At 37.0% G+C, this 27,912-nt stretch overlaps 1 protein-coding gene across 1 annotated transcript in view; it reads right to left on the minus strand.

Annotated features, from left to right (window-relative positions):
• The window catches only part of MYO9A (myosin IXA), a 245,325-nt gene that overhangs the window by 208,471 nt on the left and 8,942 nt on the right, over positions 1-27,912 (minus strand). Inside the window, exons 2-4 of the mRNA XM_044917756.1 lie at positions 13,945-14,039; positions 8,917-8,979; positions 638-737 (exon numbers count right to left, since the gene is read on the minus strand). Coding sequence (XP_044773691.1) covers positions 638-737; positions 8,917-8,979; positions 13,945-14,039 — 258 coding nt within the window. The remainder of the gene's footprint in view (positions 1-637; positions 738-8,916; positions 8,980-13,944; positions 14,040-27,912) is intronic.

The following is a 27,912-nucleotide window of genomic DNA, read 5'->3' on the forward strand; positions in this document are numbered from 1 at the left end:
AGTGATCTACTGTCATACCAATTCCATTAATATTGATTCTAGAATTTTTATTAATATGAGAAATAGTAAAATTGGAGAAACAATTGTAATGAAAAACTACAAGAAATTATCCCTTAATTATGGAAATTTAGGAGTGAATTTTTAGTTTCACGAAAGATACGATGAATTTCATACTGAATAGGATCATTTGCTAAATTACAAAAATAATCATACTCTATTAGTATCATAATATCATGCAAAGAGGTATACGTATTAGACTTCAAAACATACAAAAAAGGCTTCAAGTAATCCCATGCAAAGGGTAAACATTATTAGTAACACTGAACATGCTCTTGTCTTTAAAAGGTAAATCACTTTGAAAAGACCAATCCATTTTTCTAACATGTAGGTACATATATATATTATTGTTCTCTGAAAGAGTTTCACAAAAAGCAAAGGGCACACATATAACTAACCTCTCCCAACTCATATGAGTAATAATAATTCTCAAATTTGAGAAGCACATCACATAAATTTTTAGACTGCATGTATGAAAAGTCTAGTTAATATCCATTACTAGGTTTGGGGAAAAAATTTTTCTCAAGAAGTAAAATTTAATAATGCCCTACATTTCAAAATACATTTCATGAACTCTCACCTGATTGAGATAATGATATTCTTCCGGTTGTTTAAGATGGAATGCTAATCTTTCTTCTTCACTTGCTCCTGCCAGGAGGTAGTAAAATACATGATAGTTCCTGTTGAAAACAAAGAGTATGGCTTTATAATGAACATGATCTATGGTTATCATTTAACAGAAAAATGAGCAAACATTAATTAGTAAAATGTTTCAACTTTGTTTCATTTTTTAATACAAAAGTGGTAAGTTCAGTATTTTAGGTACTATAAAATAAAATGATGTTTTGGATACTAAATTCAAAAGAGAGGCATGAAGGCAGCTATGGCAAAGGTTAAGACCTCTGAAAATTCTCTCCTCCATAAAAACAATTAGAAAACCGGCAAATTTGTCAGAATCAACCTTTTCAGATCTCTGAAAATTAACCAAAAGCTTATAGCAATCCAAGGAGTGTTTACATAAGAAAAACAGCTCAATCTCAGTAAAAAATGCAACCTTTGTAGCCTTTTAACTTGCCCTATTCCATCTCCTGTTCACCAAATCCAGGGTATCCATCAAAACCAATAGGTTACAATCATGATGGACACCAGAAGCGTGGCAGTCATCACAAGAGGGCAGAAGAGGGTTGGAGCTTGTTCAGAACCTCATTCCCTGAGAAATATCATTACCTGAACTATCTGGTGGGTCCCTGGAAGACGCCATGTTCAAAACTGTCTTTATTGACCTGACTCAAAGTTAGCCCAGTGTGAAAACCTTTTCCCCAGGCGCAGGTATGAAAAATTACAGGCAATTTTTTAACATGTCAGCTACGTGAAGCAATGGATAAATGTTAGGGCAAACAATAGGCTAACCAAAAAATTTAAAGGGAAATGTGATCGCCACACAGTTTTAAAAGCTCCAATATATTCCTTGGAATATAAGATTGTGAAGGTGCCCAGGGCTTCACACCTTCTCAGCAGAGACCAGAGAAGGTACTAAACTCTCACCCCTGGCTGACCTTGAAGGGATGCAGGAGCAGGAAGTTAAGGTGAAGGCAGAATTATAAAATGCCTACCTGAGTGTTAAAGGCATGGCCCAATACACACAGAAAGCCCTGAGGCAAAGACTAGGAGATTTACTGTTTCCAAGCATTTAAGCAAATCCCTGTTCAATCATTAGCTGACAACTAAACTAACCAAGCAGATACGAGAATGGCCACACTTGAAACAGAACACAGATCTAACAAAATTAGTTCCAAAAAGTCATGATATAACAGAAACACAAACAACCACAAACCCTGGGAAAGGGAGAATCTCATCTCCAGAGCAGCCACATGATTATTTTAAATGTCCAATTATTATTTAAAATGTCCAATTTTCAACAAAAATTTATGAGGCATTAAAGAAACAAAGTATAGTACATACAAAGGAAAAGGCACAATCAGTAGTAACCATCCTTGAGGAAGTCCAGGCATTACTTAGTACACAAGATTTTTAAATATGTTCAAAGAACTAAATGAAACCATGTTTAAACAACTAAAGTATGAGAATGATGTCTTATCAAATAGAGACTATCAATAAACATATAGAACTTATTAAAAATAATCAAAAAGGAATTCTGGAGTTGAAAAATATAATAACTAAAATGAAAAACTATCTAGAGGCACTCAACAACAGATCCAAGTGGGTAGAAGAAGGCATCAGTGAACCTGAAGACAGGTCTTGAAACTAGTCTGAAGACAAAGAAAAATGAATGAAGACAATTGAACAGATCTGATATCTGTGGCACAATAGGAGTCCCAAAAGGAGAGAGAAGGAGCAAAAATAATATTTGAAAAAAATAATGACCAAACACTCCTTAAATTTGATGAAAAAATAATCTGCACATTCAAGAAACGCAACAAACTCTAAGGGAGAAAAACTTAAAGAGATCCACACTTAGATAAATCAAAACTATTGAAAAACAAAGACAAATTTTCAAAGCACCATGAGAAGATATGCCTTATCGAGGATTCCTAATAAAAGATTACCAGCTGACCCTATGACCCAGCAATTGCACTACTGGGTAGTGAAAAGAAGGGCCATATGCACCCCAATGTTCACAGCAGCAATGTCTGCAATAGCCAAACTGTGGAAAGAGCCGAGATACTCTTCAACAGATGAATGGATACAGAAGATGTGGTCCATATATACATCAAAAAGGATGAATATCCAACTTTTACATCAACATGGATGGGACTGGAGGAGATTATGCTAAGTGCAATAAGTCAAGCAGAGTCAATTACCATATGGTTTCACTTATTTGTGGAACATAAGGAATAGCATGGAGGACATTAGGAGAAGGAAGGGAAAAATGAAGGGGGGGAATCGGAGGGAGAGATGAACCATTAGAGACTATGGACTCTGAGAAACAAAGAGGGTTTGGGGAGCAGGGTTAGCCAGGTGATGGGTATTAAGGAGGGCACGTACTGCATGGAGCACTGGGCGTTATAAGAAAACAATTAATCATGGATCACTACATCAAAAACTAATGATGTATTGTATGGTGACTAACATAACATAATAAAATGAAATTTAAAAAAAACACAAAAACAAACAAAATAAAAGATTACCAGCTGATTTCTCATTAGGAGCCATGGCAGAAGGATAACATACTCAAAGTACCGAGAGGAAAAAAAACTATCAATCAAAAATTATACACCCAGCAAAGTTACCCTTCAAAAATAAAGGAGAAATTAGGATAGTCCCAGATAAACAAAAATTATGAGACTTCATAGCTAGCAGATGGGCCCTACAAGGAAAGATAAAGGGACTTTTTCTAGCTGAAAAGAAAGGAAACTAGACAAGTTTCAATAAAACATATAATAAACAGCACTAGTAAAAATAACTATGTAGCTATAAAAGATAGTATAAACTCATTTTTTTTTAAGATTTTATTTATTTATTTGACAAAGAGAGACAGAGAGGGAACACAAGCAGGGGGATGGGAGAGGGAGAAGCAGGCTTCCCCCCGAGCTGGGAGACCGATGCAGGGCTCGATCCCAGGACCCGGGATCGTGACCTGAGCTGAAGGCCAGCCGCTTAACCGACTGAGCCACTCAGGCGCCCCTAAAGTCACTTTTTTATCTGTAACTTTTTTCCCTCCTATTGTATTTCAAAGACACCAGCAAAAAACAATAATGACTAATCTGTATTGATGGGTCTACTATTATAAAGATGTGATTTATATGATTTTAATAGTACAAAAGAAGGGGAAAGGAACAGAGCTACATAGGAGCAAAGTTATTTGTACGTTATCAAAATTAAGTTGTTATTAATCCAAGTAAGATTGCTAAAATGTTAACTGTAATTGCCAGGGCACCAATTAAGGAAATAACTCAAGAAATATGTAATAAAAGAATTGCCAGTGGTACACCAGAAAACATCTACTTACACAAAACAAGGCAGTAATAGAATAGAGGGACTAAACCATCATAAAAAATACATAAAACAAAGAGCAAAATAACATTCATAAATCCTATCTTAGCAATTATATTAAGTATAAATGAGAGCGAAGGTGAGTAACTGGCAGAATGAATTAAAAAAAAATCCAACTACATGCTATTTACAATAGACACACTATAGACTCAAAGATACAAATAGGTCAAAAGTAAAAGGACAGAAAAAATATCATGCAAACAATAACCAAAAGAAAGCTGAAGTGTCTATACTAACATCAAATAAAATAGACTTTAAGACAAAAATTATTGCTAGATGCAAAGGACATTTTATAATGACAAAAGGGCCAATTCATCAGAAAGATATAACAATTTTAAATGTAAATGCATATAAAAACAGAGTCCCAAAATACATAAACCAAAAACTGAAAGAACTGAAGAAAGAAAAAAACAATTCTACAATAGTACTGAGATATTTCAACACCCTACTTTCAATAATGAACAGAACATGAAAAAAGATCAACAAGGAAAAAGAGGACTTGAAAACTATTAAAAACCAACTACACCTAAGAGACATCTATAGAATACTCCATCCAACAACAGTAGGATACACATTTTCTTAAATACCCATGGAACATTCTCCAGATGAAAAAATGTTAAACTCTAAGACAAGTCTCAATGTAAGGGGACTGAAATCATACAAACTATATTCTCTGATGATCTTACAATGAAATCAGAAATCAATAACAGAATTTTATATATTATAACAATTATTTCCAATAACAGAAATTTCCAAAATGCATAAATACATGGAAATTCAAAAACACACTCCTAAATAAAAATGGGTTCTAAGAAGAAATCACTGAGGTACATAAAAACCAAAACACAACATGCCAAAATATGGGAACTATCGAAACAGTGTTCAACGGGTCTTTATAGCTGTAAACCCATGGTAAAACAGAAGAAAGATCTCAAATCTAACCATTCACCTTAAGAAACTAAAAAAATTTTAAAAATTTAAAAGAAGAGCAAACTACTACTGGGTATTTACCCCAAAGATACAAATGTAGGGATCCGAAGGAGTACATGCACCCCGATGTTTATAGCAGCAATGTCCACAATAGCCAAACTGTGGAAAGAGCCAAGATGTCCATCGACAGATGAATGGATAAAGAAGATGTGGTATATATACACAATGGAATATTATGCAGCCATCAAAAGGAATGAGATCTTGCCATTTGCAACGACGTGGATGGAACTGGAGGGTATTATGTTGAGCGAAATAAGTCAAAAAGAGAAAGACATGTATCATATGACCTCACTGATATGAGGAATTCTTAATCGCAGGAAACAAACTGAGGGTTGCTGGAGTGGGGGGTGGGGTGGGAGGGATGGGGTGACTGGGTGATAGACACTGGGGAAGGTATGTGCTCTGGTAAGCGCTGTGAATTGTGCAAGACTGTTGAATCTCAGATCTGTACCTCTGAAACAAATAATGCAATATATGTTAAGAAAAAAAAAGAAGAAGAGGCGCCTGCGTGGCTCAGATGGTTAAGCGTCTGCCTTCGGCTCAGGTCATGATCCCAGGGTCCTGGGATCGAGTCCCACATCGGGCTCCCTGCTCCTTGGGAGACTGCTTCTCTCGCTCTCTCTCTCTGTCTCTCATGAATAAATAAAATCTTTAAAAAAAAAAAAAAAGAAGAAGAAGAAGAAGAAGAAGGTAGCAGGAGGGGAAGAATGAAGCAGGGGAAATCGGAGGGGTAGACGAACCATGTGAGACGATGGACTCTGAAAAACAAACTGAGGGTTCTAGAGGGGAGGGGGGTGGGAGGATGGGTTAGCCTGGTAATGGGTATTGAGGAGGGCACATTCTGCATGGAGCACTGGGTGTTATGCACAAACAATGAATCATGGAACACTACATCTAAAACTAATGATGTAATGTATGGGGATTAACATAAGAATAAAAAAAAAAAAAGAAGAGCAAACTAAACCCAAAGCAAACAGAAGTGATAAGCGTAAGAGAAATAAAACAGGAACAGTAAACAAATAGAGAAAAATCAACCAAAACTTGGTCCTTTTAAAAGATCAACAAAATTAACACATTCTTATCTAAACTGACACAAAAGGTGGGTGAGATTGCTATGGTCTGAATGTGTGCCCCCTCAAAGTCCTATGTTGAAATCCTAACCCCAAAAGGTAATGGTATTAGGAGGTGGGGCCTTTGGGGTTGATGAGAGCATGAGAGTAGAGCCCTCATGAATGGGATTAGTAATCTAATAAGAGATCCCACAGAGTTCCTTATCCCATTCCACCATATGAGGACCAAGCAAGAAGGTATGAGTTATGAACCAGGAAGAGCTCTAACCAGAATGCAACCATGCTGGCACCTTGATCTTGGACTTCCCAACCTCCAGAACTCTGAGAAATAAATTTCTGTTGTTTGTCAGTTACCCAGACTGAGTTATTTTGTTATAGCAGCCCAAAGATAGGAGAAGACCTCAAATTCAGGAACAGAAGAGGGAACATTATTATCAACCTGTCAGAAATAAAAATTGTTATAAGGGAATACTATAAACAATTTCTTTTTGCCAACAAATTAGATGACCTAGATGAAACAGAAAAATTCCTAGAATGATAAAAACTACCAAACCTGGCTAAAGAAGAAACAGAAAATCTACAGAGACTTATAATAACTAAAGTCTTTGTATTAGTAATCAAAATTCCCCACAAATAATAACCTAGAACCAGTCGGCTTCACTAGTGAATTCTAGCAAACATTTAAAAAATAATTAACCCAATCATTCCCAAACTTTTCCATCTCATTCTATAAACCAGTATTATCCTAATAGCAAGACCAGACAAAGACATAAGGAGGAAAAAAAAAACAAAACAAAACCTTACAGCAATATCCCTTATGAATACAGACACAAAAAAACCTCAACAAAATACTAGCAACCCACATTTAGCAACATACCAATAAATATTATACATCCATTCACAAACAGAATCCAGCAAGATAAGAGAGAATCAGTTTTTAAGTTCTGGATCTTCACCTCCCATTGATTCTTCGAAATCATGCTATATCCCTAACATTCCATTAAAATGTGTTGGAAAAAGTTACTAATAACCTTCTAATAGCAGTATCTGTTAACTCTACAAAACTTTAACAAAGTTATTCTCTTCCTAAAATTCTCTACCTTCATTTCAAAAAAACCCTCTAATTTAGATTTCCTTATCTACTAGCCACAAAAAAAAAATAAAAATGAACAGGAAAGTCTTGAATTCTAGTCCTAACCTGGCAGGTATTCAGTAGATAATGTTAGCTATTAATTACTGAATATAATTATGTATAAGGACCACACTAAGCACTTTATAAATGTTATTTCATTTATTCTTCTAAACAACTCTAAGACAGTTATTTATCTATAAAATGGGAACAAATATCAAAGAAGCAGAAAAGTTAAATGAGATGCCAAAGCCATATTCAATATCTGAATATAAGTCTCTTTAACTTCAAACTCTGGCTCTTTATTTTGTGTCATTGCAGCATGAAGCAAATCATTTACTTCTCTGACATTTGGTTTCTTTTTTTCCCCCTTACATTTGGTTTCTTCATCTATAGGAAGTTACATATATAATCTCTGAAGTCCTGTATACTTCATTATAATATAATGAAATTAAGTGCTTTATTAAAAATTTTCTCAAATTAGAAACAAAATACTAAGACACGTAAAGCAGTAAGAGAAACACCTGAGCTACCACTGTTTTTCTTTTTTTTTTTTTTTTAAGATTTTATTTATTTATTTGACAGAGAGAGAGATAGTGAGAGCAGGAACACAAGCCGGGGGAGTGGGAGAAGGAGAAGCAGGCTTCCCACTGAGCAAGGAGCCCAATATGGGCTCGATCCCAGGACCCCGGGATCATGACCTGAGCTGAAGGTAGACGCTTAACGACTGAGCTACCCAGGTGCCCCTACCACTGTTTTTCTGTTTGGACAGTTTGCCTAGAATTTATAAAGGATTAACAGTTCCACATGCAGGCATACCTCAGAGACAGCGTGGGTTCAGTTCCGGACCACTACAATAAAGCAAATCTCAAAATAACATGAGGCAAATAATTTTTTTGGTTTCCCAGTGCAGGTAACAGTTACATCTACACTACACTGTAGTCTCTTAAGTGTGCAATAGCATTATGTCTAAAATACAATGTACAGGGGCGCCTGGGTGGCTCAGTCATTAAACGTCTGTCTTCAGCTCAGGTCATGATCCCAGGGTCCTGGGATCGAGCCCCACATCAGGCTCCCTGCTCCGCAGGAAGCCTGCTTCTCCCTCTCCCACTCCCCCTGCTTGTGTTCCCTCTCTCACTGAGTCTCTCTCTGTCAAATAAATAAAATCTTTTAAAAAATAAGTAAATAAATAAAATTAAATAAAATACAATGTACATACCTTAATTTAAAAGCACTGTATTGCTAAAAAATGATAACCATCATCTGAGCTTTCAGCTAGTTGTAATCACAGATCACAGATCACCATAACAAATATAATAATAATATAAAAGTTTGAAATATTGCAAGAATTTCCAAAATATGAGACAGACACAAAGTGATCAAAGGCTGTTGGAAAAATGATGCCAAAAGACTTACTCAACACAAACCAATGTGTAAAAAAACAGTATCTGTGTAGTGCAATAAAACAAGGTATGTTTGTACTTATTAAAAAATCTAGCAGCCTCTGAAAAAGTATAATGTTCTGCCCATGACAGAAATAGCAATTATATGGAACGCAATGCACAGTGTAAGCTAAATTAAAGGTCGTAATATGCAAACATCCTAAAAGTCGATCGCATAATACAAATGTTAACTTGATCTAATAAAAATATGTACCGTTCATTATGCTCTTGATAAACGAGTCTGGACTTCTCCAGTAGATATTTTTCAACATAGGCCCTAGAAGAAAAATAAAATTGGTTGATATAAATAATAAAGCTTAAGGTAGATAAGTATTTTTTCAGACAAGATGCAAAGGTATAAAGAATACTGTCCAGATCATTTTAGTACACTTACCATTACAATTGTGTTATAAATGCTGTTAGCATTATCTGTGTTAAATTCATAAACTCATAAGTCTTTTTTTTTTTTTGGCTTTCAACAAAGCAAAATAAAGTCAGAAGTTCAAAACATGGCACACAAGACCCACCCACGGCATAGGCTTTACTTTCTTTCCAGACTAATATGCCACTACACATTCTTTCAGATATTATACTTTGGCCAGGTGACTAAATGAGACTCAAAGACATACTTTCTTAACATATTCATGCTACTGCCACATTCTGGAATCCATTTATTATTTACTGATTTATTCAACAACTTCATTAATTGGGCACTGTGCTAAGCACTGTTCAAATATGGAAATAAGTGATACACTATCTATTCTCAAAGGGCTTACAGACTAGTGGAGGGAAATGTAAACAAGGGGCTATCATACTGAGTTGATATAGGATTTATTATAGAGCAATGACCAGAATATTATGGCTGTACCAAGAGAGACAGGTAAGATTCAATCCAAGAAGGAAACAATTATATAGGGAACAATTCCCAGAGAGGTACTCACCTCTATGTACATAGCACATAGTAAACATTCACAAAATCTATTTGCTGACTGACTGAATAAATGACTCTGAAATCTGAAAGACTGACCATAAGGCCAGGAGAACTGCTTTATGCAAAGGCATAAAAGGAGGGTACTTAACCTCAGGGAAGATAATTCCTCAACATGGCTAGAGAATGAGATAGACAAGTGGACTAAATGAAGAAGGACCAATATACTATGTGCCAGAAGAAGAGAATTTATCCTGAAAGTAATGAGGAACTAAAACATAAATTGTATTTCTGATATGTCATTCTCTTTATCCAGCCTGTACCTCTTCAAGTCTTCAATACTTCTTACCCAAACTGAAGCAATCAGTTAAGCTCCCTCTGGAAAAGGGGATCCTACAGTCTGAAATTTAAAGGTTTTCGACTATTGAATCCAAATTACATAGCACAAACCTCTGTGGAGTCAAAAATCTGACTTTTGAGCTTTATTCCCATCAGTTCCCTCCTACTGCATGCTCAGTATTTCAGTCACTCCCAAATACAGGTCATTCCCTCAAGCATGCCATTCACTCCTGGTTGCATTGTCCATGCTCTTCCTTCCACTTCTAATTCTACAGTCTCTACCCACTCTCTATCCAACAGGCTCCATTCATTCATAAAATGAACCTCAAATGTGCCTTTTTTGCAAACCCGTTACTACTACCACTACCAGTAATTAAAATGTATCACTTCCTCTGAGTAACCATCATCACTTCTAATCTAAACTACTGAAACAGGTTCTTATCTAAAATGGGAGAAAGGAACATAAATATGTTAAATTCTTTTGAGTATAGTTGACACACGTTACATTAGTTTCAGGTGTTCAGGTATGTAACATAGTGATTCAGTAAGTTTACACGTTATATGATGCTCATCACAAATGGAGCTACCATCCTTCACCATACCTTTGTAAAATATCATTGCCTATATTCCTTATGTGGTACCTTTTATTCCCATGACTTATTCCATAACAGAAAGCCTGTATATCACACTCCCCTTCACTCATTTTGCCCATTCCACCACCTTCCTTCCCTGTGGCAACCACCAATTTGTTCTCTTTATTTATAGGTATAATTCTGCTTTTTGTTTATTCATTAGTGTTTTAGATTCCACATAGTACATTAAATTCTTAAACCCACCCTGCATAGCAAATATTACTGCCTATTTCACAAGTGGAGAAACTGATGCTCAAAGATATTAGGATCATGCAGCCACTAAACAGCAGAACTATGATTTGAAGCCAGGTCTGTTTTAACTACAAAGGCTCCCTCTTTCTACTAACATACTCCTAAACATCTCACCTTCCTCCTCTCCACTCCATGAGTTATACTGCTATGAGAGTTAGTTACCCATAAAATAAGATCTACTCATGTTATTCCTCTACTTTCACTTGCTACTCATACTAAAGTACATAAGGGTGAACAGGTGTTACATCTACCTGGGATTGTTTTATTTCAATGCATCAGCATACAAAAAGAAAAAACAGACAAAGCAAATATGGCAAAATGTGATAATTCTTGAATCTAAATAGGCATTCTTTCTATTACTCTCTTTACTTCTGGGTACATTTCAAATTTTTTATAATAAAATCTTTAAAATCTGCTTCCCAGTCAAGAGGATAAATTAGATACATTAGAGCTTTATTCACAATCTGAAATCAACTGAACACTATGTCCATAATCTGAAGCCATTGAATTTACCTCAATTACACCAAGCTCTTGTTATGATTCCATTCATCTGTTAATGCCAATTCCTCAAATGATAATGTGATTTCCCACTTTTTCTGCTTAGCAATTTTTCAAGACCCAAAATAAAAATCCTTTTTTTTGTGAACTTCTCCAGACACATGCTTCAGTCACTATACTTATCTCATTTACTGTAATCCTCTTATGTAAACCTATCTCTCCCAAAAGACCATGAGAACTTTAATGGCAGAGAACATGTGTACTTTTTTTGTCCTCAACACTTAGCACACTGACTGGTACTCCATAAATGTTTGCCTAATGAATGATAAAATGAAAGATGAAAATGTTTAATATATATTTGCCAAGAGTTAAAAATTTTCAATATGAAAAAAAATTTTCAATATGTATGTGTTGACTTACTAATCAAGATGAAGATTTCTGCTCATCACTGTTGTAAGAGAACATTTAACCTTTTCAGATAATCGCTTAACATACAAGAGCCAGAATTTCATTCATAAAATGGGAAAATAAATATCTGCCATTCCTAACTCATGAAACTGTCTTAAGAATCAATGAATATATATAATAATACTTTGTAAGTTACAAAGCAACATATACAACTGTACCTATTATCAACATCTCTTGTATCACAATCATAAATACTAGAAAAGTGCAACTTGACAACCTGACTGCATCCCATTTTTTTAGTAAAAGTACCAACTATACTTTTGGAAACATGGTTTTCAAATCAGAAAGGAAATGAGTTATGAAACTCACCACTGAAGGACTTATTCTTCTTGTTTTGTTTTTCTTGGGGGGGGTGGGTAGAATACACATAGTTTTGGTCAAATTTTTTAAATTAAAAGCAGAAGTGAAAAGCATAACTAAAATAGCATAAAAAGAAAAATACTAACCAATCTCACTATTAATATGGATGCAAAAATCATAAATAAAAACTAGGAAACAACAGAACAACCAATTTATATGCACGTGTATAAATATGTGTACTTATGTATGCGTGTGTGTGAGTGTATCTTTGTACGACCAAGTGGGATTGTTTTCCCAGGATCACAAAACGATTCAGTATTAGGAAAATAATGGTAACACTGACAGATCTCAGAATGAAGATCATGCTAATCTTCACAGATGCCCAAAATGCATTTGGTAAAATGCAATATCATTTTGTTACTCAAAAAACCACTAACAGAAAATTTAAATTGATGCCTAATTCATTAATGTGGTAAAATGGCCCAAAATCAGTATTTCACTGAGTGGAGAAAAGCAAAGTCATTCACATAAAGGTCTGAAACAATATTATTTGGAATCAGACGAGAGAGAAAATAAAGATATAAGAACAGAAAAACAGGTAAGAATATCTATTTTTGCAGACATACCAAGAAAAGGTAAAAGAAACAATAGTAAAGCTAATGCAAACAATAAAATAATTCAATAAGATAACAAGATACAACTTAATATAAAAATTAATAAATTTCATATATATGAACATATATGCATGAATATATATCATATATACAAACAACTAGAAGATACAACGTAAGAGAAAATCACACTTTTAATAACAACAAACCATTAAAATAAGATACTTAGGAAAACACTCAATAAGAAATACAAAAAAATTTAAAGCATTTCTAAATAGCACAAAAATGTCAATTATTCCCAAATTAATATATACACTTAACATTATTCCAATAAAATCAAGCCATGAAAGGCATGGAGGAAACTTTAATATACAGTGCTAAGGCAAAGAATCCAAACTGTAAAGACTATAAGACTATAAAGGTTCCAACTATAGGACATTATGGAAAAGGCAAAACTAGGGGTACTATAAAAAGGTAAGTGGTTGCCAAGGGTTATTGGGTAAGAAGGGATGAACAGGCAAACCAAAGAGGATGTTAGAGCAGTAAAACTATTCCACATGATACTGTAATGGTGAATAAATGTCTTTATACAACTGTCAAAGCCCAAAGAACATACCACACAAATGGAACACAACAATGCAAGATGTTATTAATAGGGGAAACTGGTCAATAGGGTGAAGAGGTATTTGGGAACTCTTTGTACTTTCTACTCATTTTTGTTGTGACCCTAAAACTGCTCTAAAAATAAAGTCTATTAGATGTTTTAAAGTTAGGAAGAATATTGCTGTAACAACCAGAAGTACTCTATTTACAGACTGTATAAGAAATGTTATTGTAACAAAATTAAATTTCTTGAATATAACAGCATTATGTTGGAAAATGCAGCTGTGATTCTTGTGGGGAGTCAAATTATATGCCCAACTTACTCAAAAACAAATTTAAAAAAATGAATGTATGCATAATGCAGAGAAATAAAGTAAATGCAGCGAATTGTTAACAATTAGCAAATCTAAGTTACAGATGTATGCCTTACACTATTCTTTGATCTTTTCTCAGGCTTCAACTTTAAAAAAAAAAAAAAGGTTAGAGGAAAATAATTGAATGCAGACACCAAAGTCACTATTCTCATTAAAGAGCAAATGAACAGTCTATGGATTATGAAGAGGCAATGGTGAAAATATAAACATACTCCAAAACCTGCTACTGCTACTTACCCAAGTACAGTGCCAGTTTCTTGGTAATTTACTTGAATAAATTTGCCAAAACGACTTGAATTGTTATTATGAGCTGTCTTTGCATTTCCAAAGGCCTGTCGAAATAAACAGTTATTAATGTCATTTTAAAAAATGAAAAATCTTGCTTAGGTTGGCTCAAAGAAACAAAATGCAATTCTCCTTAACTTCAGACTCATATGGTTCAGGTAAAGTAAAAGAGAGCAGGGCGCCTGGCTGGCTCAGTTGTTAAGCATCTGCCTTTGGCTCAGGTCATGATCCCAGGGTCCTGGGATCAAGTCCCACATTGGGCTCTCTGCTCAGCGAGGAGCCTGCTTCTCCGTCCCCCTCTTCCTCTGCCTGTTGCTCCCCCTGCTTGTGCTCTCTCTGTCAAATAAATAAATAAAGTCCTTAAAAAAAAAAAAAAAGGGAGCAACTAATAGTTGAAATAAAACCAAGTAGAAAGTACTTCATGCATTTCAGTAAAATAAATCTTAATTTTAAAAACTTAACACTCCTTAAAATAATTTAACTTTTACATTCGAGAGCCAGCAAGCTTCCTTAATATATTTCTATATTTTTTTAAATCTTGCTAAATTAAATAGGAGCTAGAAACAGAATAATTACATCAAAATAATTGCAATTGTAGAATAGTATAAATGAAATAAAATTTCACTACATAATGTATTACACTTTATTACATCAAGCTAAAACAAAGCTACAGTACTATTTTAAAAAGAATTAAAAATATATGTTGCCTAAATTGTTACCAAAGTATACACAATGCAATAAATACTACCCAGCATAAAGATAAACTAGTACATACATCAACACTGATAAATATGAAAACATTGTGACATGTGGAAAAAACCAGACTCAAGAGTACATACTGTACTATGAAATTTTAGAAAAGGCGAAGCAACAGTAATAAGAAGAAGATCAGAGTTGTCTGGGAATTGAGAAATGTGTAAAAGGGGCACAAGGAGTAATAAAAATATTCTATAGCTTCATTTTATGATAGTGGCTATATAAGTCTATATACATTTATCAAAAATCATTGAACTATAAATTTTAAATGACTTTACTGTACTGTAAGTTATATATCCCGGTAACATTTCTTAAAATTGAAATTTAGAAGAATAATCCCTGGTTGAACTTACACATTCAACAACTTGAACGAATTTCCAAGACATAATGCTAAATGAGAGAAGCTAGTCTCAAAACTTTACTTACTGTATGATTCCATTTCTGTGACATTTTGAAAAAAACAGCAATGGAAATTAAAAAAGGAGTTCCCATGAATTAGTATGGGAGGGAAGTAAGAGGATATGAAGATAAAGAATAGTGTGAAGGAGTTTCAAGAAGTAGTGGAACTTTTCTGTATTCAGATTGTATAGAGACAGTTACCCAAATTAATGTTTCAAAATTCATAAATTTTACTGAAATTTTAATTCTTTTTATAATTTAAATATCTCCTAAAAAAAAGTAAATAAAAAAATTAAGGCCCCAAAAAAGACCATTTCTAATATTTAAATCTGAAAATCTTCATCATAAGCCAGCCCACACTAAAAGGAACATTAAAGGAAGTCCTTCATGCAGAAGGAAAATATCATACTCAAATATGGACCAAGTACAGAATGGAGAACAGCAAAAATGGTAACTACAAAGGTAAATATATAAAGTATTTATTACTTAAATCTCTGGAAAAGATCACCGAAACTGAGGTCAGAGAAAATGATAAAGATCTCTGAAAATCCCCTCTTCTTCATAAGAGAAATAAAACTAAAAAAAGTATCCAAATCGGGGCGCCTGGGTGGCTCAGTCGTTAAGCGTCTGCCTTGGGCTCAGGTCATGATCCCAGAGTCCTGGGATCAAGCCCCGCATCGGGCTCCCTGCTCCTCGGGAAGCCTGCTTCTCCCTCTCCCACTCCCCCTGCTTGTGTTCTCTCTCTCACTGTGTCTCTCTGTGTCAAATAAATAAATAAAATCTTTAAAAAAAAAACAAGTATCCAAATCAACTTTTTGACAATTCTAGAAATTAACTAAAAGCTTACAATAATCCTTTGTAGGGGAACACTTAATCAAGGAAAACAGCTGAATCTCAGTAAGAAAAAAAGACATTGTGGCATTTTAACCTACCCAATTACCATCTCCCTCTCCCTAGCTCCATGCTGAAGAGAAATGCAACACTCTATAATTAGTCTGTTTCAAAGGCAGCCTAGAAGCCACTGAAGTATCAAAACAGGATTACCAGCCAAAGCCCCAACCCACAGGTAACTGTCAGAATTTGAGCTATATGACAACTCCCTGGAAAACCTCACTCAAAGGATTATCTTTACCTGACCTGACTTGGAGTTCACTCACAAGAGACAGCCTTTTCACCCATGTATGTTTGTTAAAAACAATCAGAGGCAACTGTTTAAACACTGCAACTGCCTAAATTAGCAAGAGGAGAATGAGGCAAAAAATGAGGTAACCAAACAACTTAAAAGGAAAACATAGGAATGACTTGTACAAAAGGGGCATTTAAAGATCTGAAGTAGGGGCGATTGGGTGGCTCAGTTGGTTAAGTATCTGCCTTCGCCTCAGGTCATGATCCCAGGGTTCTGGGATCCAGCCCAAGTCAGGCTTCCTGCTCAGCAAGGAATCTGCTTCTCCCTCTGGCTTGTGCTCTAAGTAAATAAATAAAATCTTAAAAAAAAAAAAAAAAAAAAGATCTGAAATATTCCAGGGAATGTAAAAGCTGTTTTACCTGTGCAGAACTGTGCACATGCCCAGAAATATACACAGGCTCAGTAAAGAGTGGAGATCTCTGGTTGATATTTAAGCTCTATGTAAATAGGAAGTAAAAGGTAAGGCAGATTTGACAACTGCCTGGTTAAATGTTGACAAGTATCCAAGAAGGACACAGAACTTCACAGAAAAAAAACTGGGAGCCTTATTGCTTCAGGACATTTAAAAAAAATCCTTGTCCGGGGCGCCTGGGTGGCTCAGTCGTTAAGCATCTGCCTTCGGCTCAGGTCATGATCCCAGGGTCCTGGGATCGAGCCCCGCATTGGGCTCCCTGCTCGGCAGGAAACCTGCTTCTCCCTCTCCCACTCCCCCTGCTTGTGTTCCCTCTCTCACTATGTATCTATCTGTCAAATAAATAAATAAAATCTTTAAAAAAAAAAAAAATCCTTGTCCAATTATTATCCAACCACTAAGCTAAATGAAGAAAGAATGTAAAGGCCTCACAGGAAAAAGAACAGACTTCACACACTTATTCCAAAGAAGTCATGGAACAACCAAACAGCAATAACAAAACCACCACCACAAACCCTGGGAGGAGGGAAAAATCTCATTTCCAGAACTATCACACTGTATTAATAAAATGGCCCACTTTTCATCAAAACATTATAAGACATGCAAAGAGGAAAGAAAGTATGGACCAGGAAAATTTTATAAAAGCAATAAACAGAAACTGTCCCTGACAAAGCCCAGATGTTGGACCTCCAAAGCCAAAACTCTATATCAGCTATTTTAAATATTTTCAAACTAAAGGAAAGTATGAAAAAGATGCCTTAACAATAGAGAGTATCAGTAAAGGGATAGAAATTATAAAAATTCCATTATTGAAAAGTAGATTAACTAAAATGAAAAACTCATTGGAGGGGCTCCAGTACAGACATAAACAAGTAGATAGAGTGGAAAACACGAAATGAGTATTTCAACAATGAAAGGCCCAATACTTCCCAAGTTTCATGAAAAACACTAATCTACATATCCAACAACCTTCACAAACTCCAAGCATGAAAAACTAAAAAAGATCTGCACCTAGACAAATAATGATCAAATTGCTGAAAGACAAAGAATAGTTCTTATATGGTCCTAGGATCCTGGGATAGAGCCCCGCATCGGGATCCCTCCTCAACAGAGAGTCTGCCTCTCCCTCTCCATCTGCCTCTCCCCCCACTTGTGCTCTCTCTCTCAGATAAAGAAAATTGTAAAAAAAAAAAAAAAAATAGTTCTTATAAGCAGCGAAAAGAGATGAAACACATACCATATAAAGGTTCCTCAATAAGCATAACACATAATTTCTCCAAATAAAACATTAAAACAGTGGAGTTATATATTCAAATCACTGAGAAAAGCCTGTCAACCAAGAAATCTGTGTCCAGTAAAACTATCTTTCCAAATTAAAGGAGAAATTAAAACATTTAAATAAACAAAAATTGAAAGAATACATTCAGCAGACGGGCCTTACAAAAAATACTAAATGAAGTAATTCAAGCTGAAATGAAAAGACACTTGATAATAAAGCAAATCTATATGAAGAAATAAAGACCACAAGTAAAGGTAAATGTAAATACAAAACAGAGTATAAATATTTTGTTTGTAACTTTTTCCTCCTACCTTGACCCGAAAGACAATTCCATAAAACAATAAATATAAATCTGTGTGTATGGATATACAATGTAGAAAAATATAATCTATATGAAAATAAAAGCATAAAGGAGGGAGAAAGAAACAGAGCTATACAGAAGAAAATTTTTGCATATTACTGAAATTAAGTTGGTAGTAATCCAAACTCAATTGTTCTGTTAATCAGAATGCTCAGGAATACCACTAAAAAAATAACCAAAAAACCCAAAAAAAGAGGCAACAACAAAATTAAAATGATATGCTAGAAAACATCTCTTTAACATAACAGAAAGTAGTAATGGAAGAATACAAGACATAAAAAAGCATATAAAAAAAAAAAAATGGCAGGTGAGCCTGGGCGGCCCAGTTGGTTGAGCATCTGACTCTTGATTTCGGCTCAGGTCATAATCTCAGGGTTGTGCCATCAAGCCCCACATCAGGCTCCATGCTGGGGGGAAGGCTGCACAAGATTCCCTCTCTCCCTCCCCCTCTGCCCCTTCCCCACCTCATGCACTCACTCTCTCTCAGAAAAGGAAAAAAAATAAGTAAAATTAAAAAGTGGCAGACATAAATCCTACATTATAAGTAATTAAATTAACTGTAAATGGATCAAACATTCCAGTCAAAAGATAGATAAATGGCAGAATAGATTTTTTTTTTTTAAGGATCCAACTCTATGCTTTCCCCAAGAGATATACTTCAGGGTGGGGGCGGAGCAAGATGGCGGAGGAGTAGGAGACCTGGATTTCGTCTCCTCTCAGGAATTCAGCTGGATAGGGATCAAACCATTCTGAACACCTACAAACCCAACAGGAGATCGAAGAAGGGAATAGCAACAACTCTCTGAACAGAAAAGCGACCACTTTCTGGAAGGTAGGACGTGCGGAGAAGTGAATCCGAGGCGATATTCGGGAGGACAGACGGCGGGGCAGGGGCCTCCGTCAGCTGCTACTGGCAAGTGATAGAGCCGTGGAGCACAAAATCGGAACTTTTAAAAGTCTGCTCCGCCGAGGGAAGTCACTCTGGTGGCTAAGCAGGGGGTGGAACCCACCGGGACAGTGTGGTCTCAGGACCCTCGGGGTCACAGAAAGACCAGGGGTGCCTGAGTGTGGCAGAGCTCCCAGGTAACGGAGCAGGGAAGCCGGCTGCAGAGGCGGAGCCCCAGGCGCGGGCTCTCAGCTCGGGGTTGCCATAAACCGTGATCCGCGGCACAGTCAGGCCACTGCTCCTCCAGCAGGGACCCAACAAGCGACAGATCTGGGGAGACTCACCTTCCTCCCCCGGGGAGGAGCCGCGCGGGAGTGCACCACAGGGATCTGCTGGGTTTGGAGACTCCACCCGGGGTCGGGTGCCAGAGATAGAAACGCGCAGTCACAGGCCGGCTGAGCACGGAGTGCAGCCGGAGACCGGAGAGACGGGAATGACTGACGGCTTTTCTCTGGGGGCTCACTGAGGAGCGGGCCCCGAGTTCTCGGCTCCTCCGGGGCGGAGATTGGGAGGCCGCCATTTTCACTCTCCGCCTCCAAAGCTGTACGGAAAGCTCGCAGGGAACAAAAGCCCCGGAGAGCAAACCCCAGCAGATTACTTAGCTGGGAGGGGGCAAGGGCGGGGCAATTCTGCCTCCGGCAAAGACATTTGGAAACCACGGCAACAGGCCCCTCCCCAGAAGATCAGCGAGAACAGCCAGCCAAGACCAAGTTTACCGATCAATGAGAACGGCAGAACTCCAGCGCTAGGGGAATACTGCACATAGAATTCATGGCTTTTTTACCATGATTCTTTAGTCTTTCAAAGTTAATTTTTTTTTAACTGTCTTTTTTTCTTTTTTTTTCTTTTTGAATTTTTCTTTTTCCCTTTTTCAACCAACATCTTATCAATCCCTTTTTTTAAAAAAAAAAATTTTTATTTTTCATTTTTAGACTCATATTTTATCCCTTCATCGTAGTTACCCGTATTTTTGGCTTATATATATAAGTTGTTCTCTCTTTAAAATTTTGAGATAGTTTCTTCTAACAGATTAAAATATACCCTAAATCTCTAGTATATGGTGTTTTCTATTCCCCTGTCTGATCACATCCTCTCCCTTTTTTCTTTTTTTAAATCCTCTTCTTTTTTCAAACAACTTCTTATCAATACCTTTTATAAAATTTTTTATAATTTCCATCTTTACAGTCATATTCCATCCCTTCATCATATCAACCCTTATTTTTGTACATATATAAGTTTTTCTTTCTTTAAAATTTTGGGAGACACTTTCTTTTAAAACACCAAAATACACCCCAAATCTAGTGTGTGGCACTGATCTATATACCAGCCTGATCATATTTGATCACATTCTGTTTTTTTGTTGTTGTTGCTGTTGTTGTTTTTATCTTTTTCTTTTTCTTTTTTTTCTTTTTCTTTTTTCTCTCTTTCCCTTTCTTTTCCCACTGCTTCAGATCTTTTCTGATTTGTTCAGAGTATATTTTCTGGGGACGTTGTTACTCTGCTAGCATTTTGTTCTCTCATTAATCTATTCTCTGCACAAAATGACAAGACGGAAAAAATCACCTCAACAAAAAGAACAAGAGGTAGTACCGACTGCCAGGGACCTACTCAATACGGACATTAGTACGATGTCAGATCTAGAGTTCAGAATCATCACTTTAAAGATACTAGCTGGGCTTGAAAAAAATATGGAAGTTATTAGAGAAACCCTTTCTGGAGAAGTAAAAGAACTAAAATCCAACCAAGTAGAAATCAAAAAGGCTATTAATGAGGTGCAATCAAAAATGGGGGCGCTAACTGCTAGAATAAATGAGGCAGAAGAGAGAATCAGTAATATAGAAGATGAAATGATGGAAAATAAAGAAGCTGAGAAAAAGAGAGATAAACAACTACTGGATCACGAGGGCAGAATTCGAGAGATAAGCGATACCATAAGATGAAACAACATTAGAATAATTGGGATCCCAGAAGAAGAAGAAAGAGAGAGAGGGGCAGAAGGTATAATGGAGCAAATTATAGCAGAGAACTTCCCTAATTTGGGGAAGGAAACAGGCATGAAAATCCAGGAAGCACAGAGAACCCCTCTCAAAATCAATAAAAATAGGTCAACACCCCGACATCTAATAGTAAAACTTACGAGTCTCAGAGACAAAGAGAAAATCCTGAAAGCAGCTCGGGAGAAGAGATATGTAACCTACAAGGGTAGAAACATTAGATTGGCAACAGACCTATCCACAGAGACCTGGCAGGCCAGAAAGGACTGGCAGGATATATTCAGAGCACTAAATGAGAAAAATATGCAGCCAAGAATACTCTATCAGGCTAGGCTGTCATTGAAAATTGAAGGAGAGATAAAAAGCTTCCAGGACAAACAAAAACTAAAGGAATTTGCAAACACAAAACCAGCCCTACAGGAAATCTTGAAAGGGGTCCTCTAAGCAAAGAGAGAGCCTAAAAATAACATAGACCAGAAAGGAACACAGACAATATACGGTAAAAGTCACCTTACAGGCAATACAATGGCACTAAATTCCTATCTTTCAATAGTTACCCTGAATGTAAACGGGCTAAATGCCCCAATCAAAAGACACAGGTTATCAGACTGGATTAAAAAACAAGACCCATCGATATGCTGTCTGCAAGAGACTCATTTTAGAACCAAAGACACCCCCAGATTGAAAGTGAGGGGGTGGAAAACCATTTACCATGCTAATGGACACCAAAAGAAAGCTGGGGTGGCAATCCTTATATCAGACAAATTAGATTTTAAACCAAAGACTGTAATAAGAGATGAGGAAGGACACTATATCCTACTTAAAGGATCTATCCAAGAAGAAGATCTAACAATTGTAAATATCTATGCCCCTAACATGGGAGCAGCCAATTATATAAGGCAATTAATAACAAAAGCAAAGAAACACATCGACAACAATACAATAATAGTGGGGGACTTTAACACCCCCCTCACTGAAATGGACAGATCGTCTAAGCAAAAGATCAACAAGGAAATAAAGACTTTAAATGACACACTGGACCAAATGGACTTCACAGACATATTCAGAACATTCCATCCCAAAGCAACGGAATACACATTCTTCTCTAGTGCCCATGGAACATTCTCCAGAATAGATCACATCCTAGGTCATAAATCAGGTCTCAACCGGTACCAAAAGATTGGAATCATTCCCTGCCTATTTTCAGACCACAATGCTTTGAATCTAGAACTCAATCACAAGAGGAAAGTCGGAAAGAGCTCAAATACATGGAGGCTAAAGAGCATCCTACTGAAGAATGAATGGGTCAACCAGGAAATTAAAGAAGAATTAAAAAAATACATGGAAACCAATGAAAATGAAAACACAACTATTCAAAATCTTTGGGATGCAGCAAAGGCAGTCCTAAGAGGAAAGTATATAGCAATACAAGCCTTTCTCAAGAAAACAAGAAAGGTCTCAAGTACACAACCTAACCCTACACCTAAAGGAGCTGGAGAAAGAACAGCAAATAAAGCCTAAACCCAGCAGGAGAAGAGAAATAATAAAGATCAGAGCCGAAATCAATGAAATAGAAACCAAAAGAACAGTAGAACAGATCAACGAAACTAGGAGCTGGTTCTTTGAAAGAATTAACAAGATTGATAAACCCCTGGCCAGACTTATCAAAAAGAGAAGAGAAATGACCCAAATCAACAAAATCATGAATGAAAGAGGAGAGATCACAACCAACACCAAAGAAATACAAACAATTATAAGAACATATTATGAGCAACTCTATGCCAGCAAATTAGATAACCTGGAAGAAATGGAGGCATTCCTAGAGATGTATCAACTACCAAAACTGAACCAGGATGAAATAGAAAACCTGAACAGACCTATAACCACTAAGGAAATTGAAGCAGTCATCAAAAATCTCCCAAAAAACAAAGCCCAGGGCCAGATGGCTTCCCAGGGGAATTCTACCAAACATTTCAAGAAGAATTAATACCTATTCTTCTGAAACTGTTCCAAAAAATAGAAATGGAAGGAAAACTTCCCAACTCATTTTATGAGGCCAGCATTACCTTGATCCCAAAACCAGACAAAGACCCCATCAAAAAGGAGAATTACAGACCAATATCCCTGATGAACATGGATGCAAAAATTCTCACCAAAATACTAGCCAATAGGATCCAACAGTACATTAAAAGGATTATTCACCATGACCAAGTGGGATTTATCCCTGGGCTGCAAGGTTGGTTCAACATCCGCAAATCAATCAATGTGATACAATACATTAACAAAAGAAAGAACAAGAATCATATGATCATCTCAAAAGATGCAGAAAAAGCTTTTGACAAAGTACAGCATCCTTTCTTGATCAAACTCTTCAGAGTATAGGGATCGAGGATACATACCTCAATATCATAAAAGCCATCTATGAAAAACCTACAGCGAATATCATTCTCAATGGGGAAAAACTGAGAGCTTTCCCCCTAAGGTCAGGAACGCGGCAGGGATGTCCACTATCACCACTGCTATTCAACATAGTATTGGAAGTCCTAGCCACAGCAATCAGACAACAAAAAGAAATCAAAGGCATCCAAATTGGCAAAGAAGAAGTCAAACTCTCACTCTTTGCAGATGATATGATACTTTATGTGGAAAACCCAAAGACTCCACCCCAGAACTGCTAGAACTCATACAGGAATTCAGTAAAGTGGCAGGATATAAAATCAATGCACAGAAGTCAGTGGCATTCCTATACACCAACAACAAGACAGAAGAAAGAGAACTTAAGGAGTCGATCCCATTTACAATTGCACCCAAAACCATAAGATACCTAGGAATAAATCTAACCAAAGAGACAAAGGATCTGTACTCAGAAAACTATAAAATACTCATGAAAGAAATTGAGGAAGACACAAAGAAATGGAAAAACGTTCCATGCTCATGGATTGGAAGAGCAAATGTTGTGAAGATGTCAATGCTACCTAGAGCAATCTACACATTCAATGCAATCCCCATCAAAATACCATCCACTTTTTTCAAAGAAATGGAACAAATAATCCTAAAATTTGTATGGAACCAGAAAAGACCCCGCATAGCCAGAGGAATGTTGAAAAAGAAAAGCAAAGCCGGCAGCATCACAATTCTGGACTTCCAGCTCTATTACAAAGCTGTCATCATCAAGACAGCATGGTACTGGCACAAAAACAGACACATAGATCAATGGAACAGAATAGAGAGCCCAGAAATGGACCCTCAACTCTATGGTCAACTCATCTTTGACAGAACAGGAAAGAATGTCCAATGGAACAAAGACAGTCTCTTCAACAAATGGTGTTGGGAAAATTGGATAGCCACATGCAGAAGAATGAAACTGGACCATTTCCTTACACCACACACAAAAATAGACTCCAAATGGTTGAAAGACCTCAATGTGAGACAGGAGTCGATCAAAATCCTAAAGGAGAACACAGGCAGCAACCTCTTTGACCTCAGCCGAAGCAACTTCTTCCTAGAAACATCGCCAAAGGCAAGGGAGGCAAGGGCAAAAATGAACTATTGGGACTTCATCAAGATAAAAAGCTTTTGCAAAGCAAAGGAAACAGTCAACAAAACCAAAAGACAACCGACAGAATGGGAGAAGATATTTGCAAATGACATATCAGATAAAGGGCTAGTATCCAAAATCTATAAAGAACTCATCAAACTCAACACCCAAAGAACAAAGAATCCAATCAAGAAATGGGCAGAAGACATGAACAGACATTTTTCCAAAGAAGACATCCAAATGGCCAACAGACACATGAAAAAGTGCTCAATATCGCTCGGCATCCGGGAAATCCAAATCAAAACCTCAATGAGATACCACCTCACACCAGTCAGAATGGCTAAAATTAACAAGTCAGGAAACGACAGATGTTGGCGGGGATGTGGTGAAAGGGGAACCCTCCTACACTGTTGGTGGGAATGCAAGCTGGTGCAGCCACTCTGGAAAACTGTATGGAGGTTCCTCAAAAAGTTGAAAATAGAGCTACCATATGATCCAGCAATTGCACTACTGGGTATTTACCCCAAAGATACAAAAGTAGGGATCCGAAGGGGTACGTGCACCCCGATGTTTATAGCAGCAATGTCCACAATAGCCAAACTGTAGAAAGAGCCAAGATGTCCATCGACAGATGAATGGATAAAGAAGAAGTGGTATAGGGCGCCTGGGTGGCTCAGTTGGTTGAGCGGCTGCCTTCGGCTCAGGTCATGATCCTGGAGTCCCTGGATCGAGTCCCGCATCGGGCTCCCTGCTCGGCGGGGAGTCTGCTTCTCCCTCTCCCACTCCCCCTGCTTGTGTTCCCTCTCTCGCTGTGTCTTTCTCTGTGAAATAAATAAATAAAATCTTTAAAAAAAAAAAAAAAGAAGAAGAAGAAGTGGTATATATATACAATGGAATATTATGCAGCCATCAAAAGGAATGAGATCTTGCCATTTGCAACGACGTGGATGGAACCGGAGGGTATTATGTTGAGCGAAATAAGTCAAACAGAGAAAGACATGTATCATATGATCTCACTGATATGAGGAATTCTTAATCGCAGGAAACAAACTGAGGGTTGCTGGAGTGGGGCGTGGGGTGGGAGGGATGGGGTGACTGGGTGATAGACAATGGGGAGGGTATGTGCTCTGGTAAGCGCTGTGAATTGTGCAAGAGTGTTGAATCTCAGATCTGTACCTCTGAAACAAATAATGCAATATATGTTAAGAAAAAAAAAAAAAGAAGAAGAAGGTAGTGGGAGGGGAAGAATGAAGCGGGGGAAATCGGAGGGGTAGACGAACCATGAGAGACGATGGACTCTGAAAAACAAACAGGGTTCTAGAGGGGAGGGGGGTGGGAGGATGGGTTAGCCTGGTGGTGGGTATTGAGGAGGGCACATTCTGCATGGAGCACTGGGTGTTATGCACAAACAATGAATCATGGAACACTTCATCTAAAACTAATGGTGTAATGTATGGGGATTAACATAGAATTAAAAAAAAAAACTGATATATCCATGACAGATGTCGATTTCTTAAATAAATATTAATCCCTTTGCAAAAAAAAAAAAAAAAAAAAGACATACTTCAGAGGTTCAAAGTCACAGACAAGTTCATAGTAGTTCTATATCTACTTTACCTACTTAAAAAATTGAAACTTTGTTTAAAACTTTCCTGCAAACTTATCAGATAAAGGGCTAGTATCCAAAAATCTATGAAGAACTTATCAAACTCAACATCCAAAAACCAAAAAATCCAGTCAAGAAATGGAAAGAAGACATGAACAGACATTTCTCCAAAGAAGATATACAAATGGCCAACAGACACATGAAAAAATGCTCAACATCACTTGACATCAGGGAAATACAAACCAAAATCACAATGAGATGCCACCTCACACCAGTTAGAATGGTTAAAATTAACAACTCAGGAAACAACAGATGTTGGTGAGGATGCGGAGAAAGCAGAAACCTCTTACACTGTTGGTGGGAATGCAAACTGGTGTAGCCACTCTGGAAAACAGTATGCAGTTTCCTCAAGAAGTTAAAAATAGAGCTACCCTACAACCCAGCAATTGCACTACTAGGTATTTACCCAAAGGATACAAACAGTGATTCAAAGGGGCACATGCACCCCAATGTTTATAGCAGCAATGTCCACAACAGCCAAAATATGGAAAGAGCCCAGATGTCCATCAACAAATGAATGGATAAAGAAGATGTGGTATATGGGGCTCTGGGTGGCTCAGTTGCTTAAGCATCTGCCTGTGGCTCCGGTCATGATCCCAGTGTCCTGGGATCGAGCCCTGCATTGTCTGGGTCTCCCTCCCCCTGCTCTTGTTCTCTCTCTCTCTCTCTCTCCCTCCCTCTCAAATAAAAAATGTTACACACACACACATATACACACACAGGAGTATTACTCAGCCATCAAAAAGAATGAAATCTTGTCATCTACATGATGTGGATGGAACTATAGGGTATCATGCTAAGTGAAATAAGTCAGTCAGAGAAAGACAAATACCATATGATTTCACTCATATGTGGAATTTAAAAAAACAAAACAGATGAACATAGGGGAAAGGAAGGAAAGATAAAATAAGATGAGAGTTGAGAGAGGCAAACCATAAGGGATGCTGAACTCTAGGAACAAACTGAAGGTTGCTGTAGGGGAGGCAGGTGGGGAGAAGGGCTAACTGGGTTATGGGCATTAAGGAGGGCACTTGATGTAATAAGCACTGGGTGGTATATGCAACTGATGAAGCACTAAACTCTATCTCTGAGCTAATAACTTAAAAAAATTTTTAATAAAATAATAAAATTTAAAAAAAAACACCTTCCTGCAAAGAAAAACATAGGCCTAGACTGTTTCATATCAATTCTAACACAGATAGTAGGGGGGGAAAAGTTCTACACAAACTCCTCCAAAATTATAAGACATCCCAACTCATTCCCATGAGGCCAGAATTATCCTGAGACAGATGGAAGGAAGGAAGGAAGAGAGGGAGGGAGGAAGGAAAAGAAAACTTATCAAAAATTCTAAACAGGGCGCCTGGGTGGCTCAGTTGGTTGAGC

The sequence above is a fragment of the Neomonachus schauinslandi genome, chromosome 9 (assembly GCF_002201575.2).
Source record: "Neomonachus schauinslandi chromosome 9, ASM220157v2, whole genome shotgun sequence".
NCBI classification, from domain to species: Eukaryota; Metazoa; Chordata; class Mammalia; order Carnivora; family Phocidae; genus Neomonachus; species Neomonachus schauinslandi.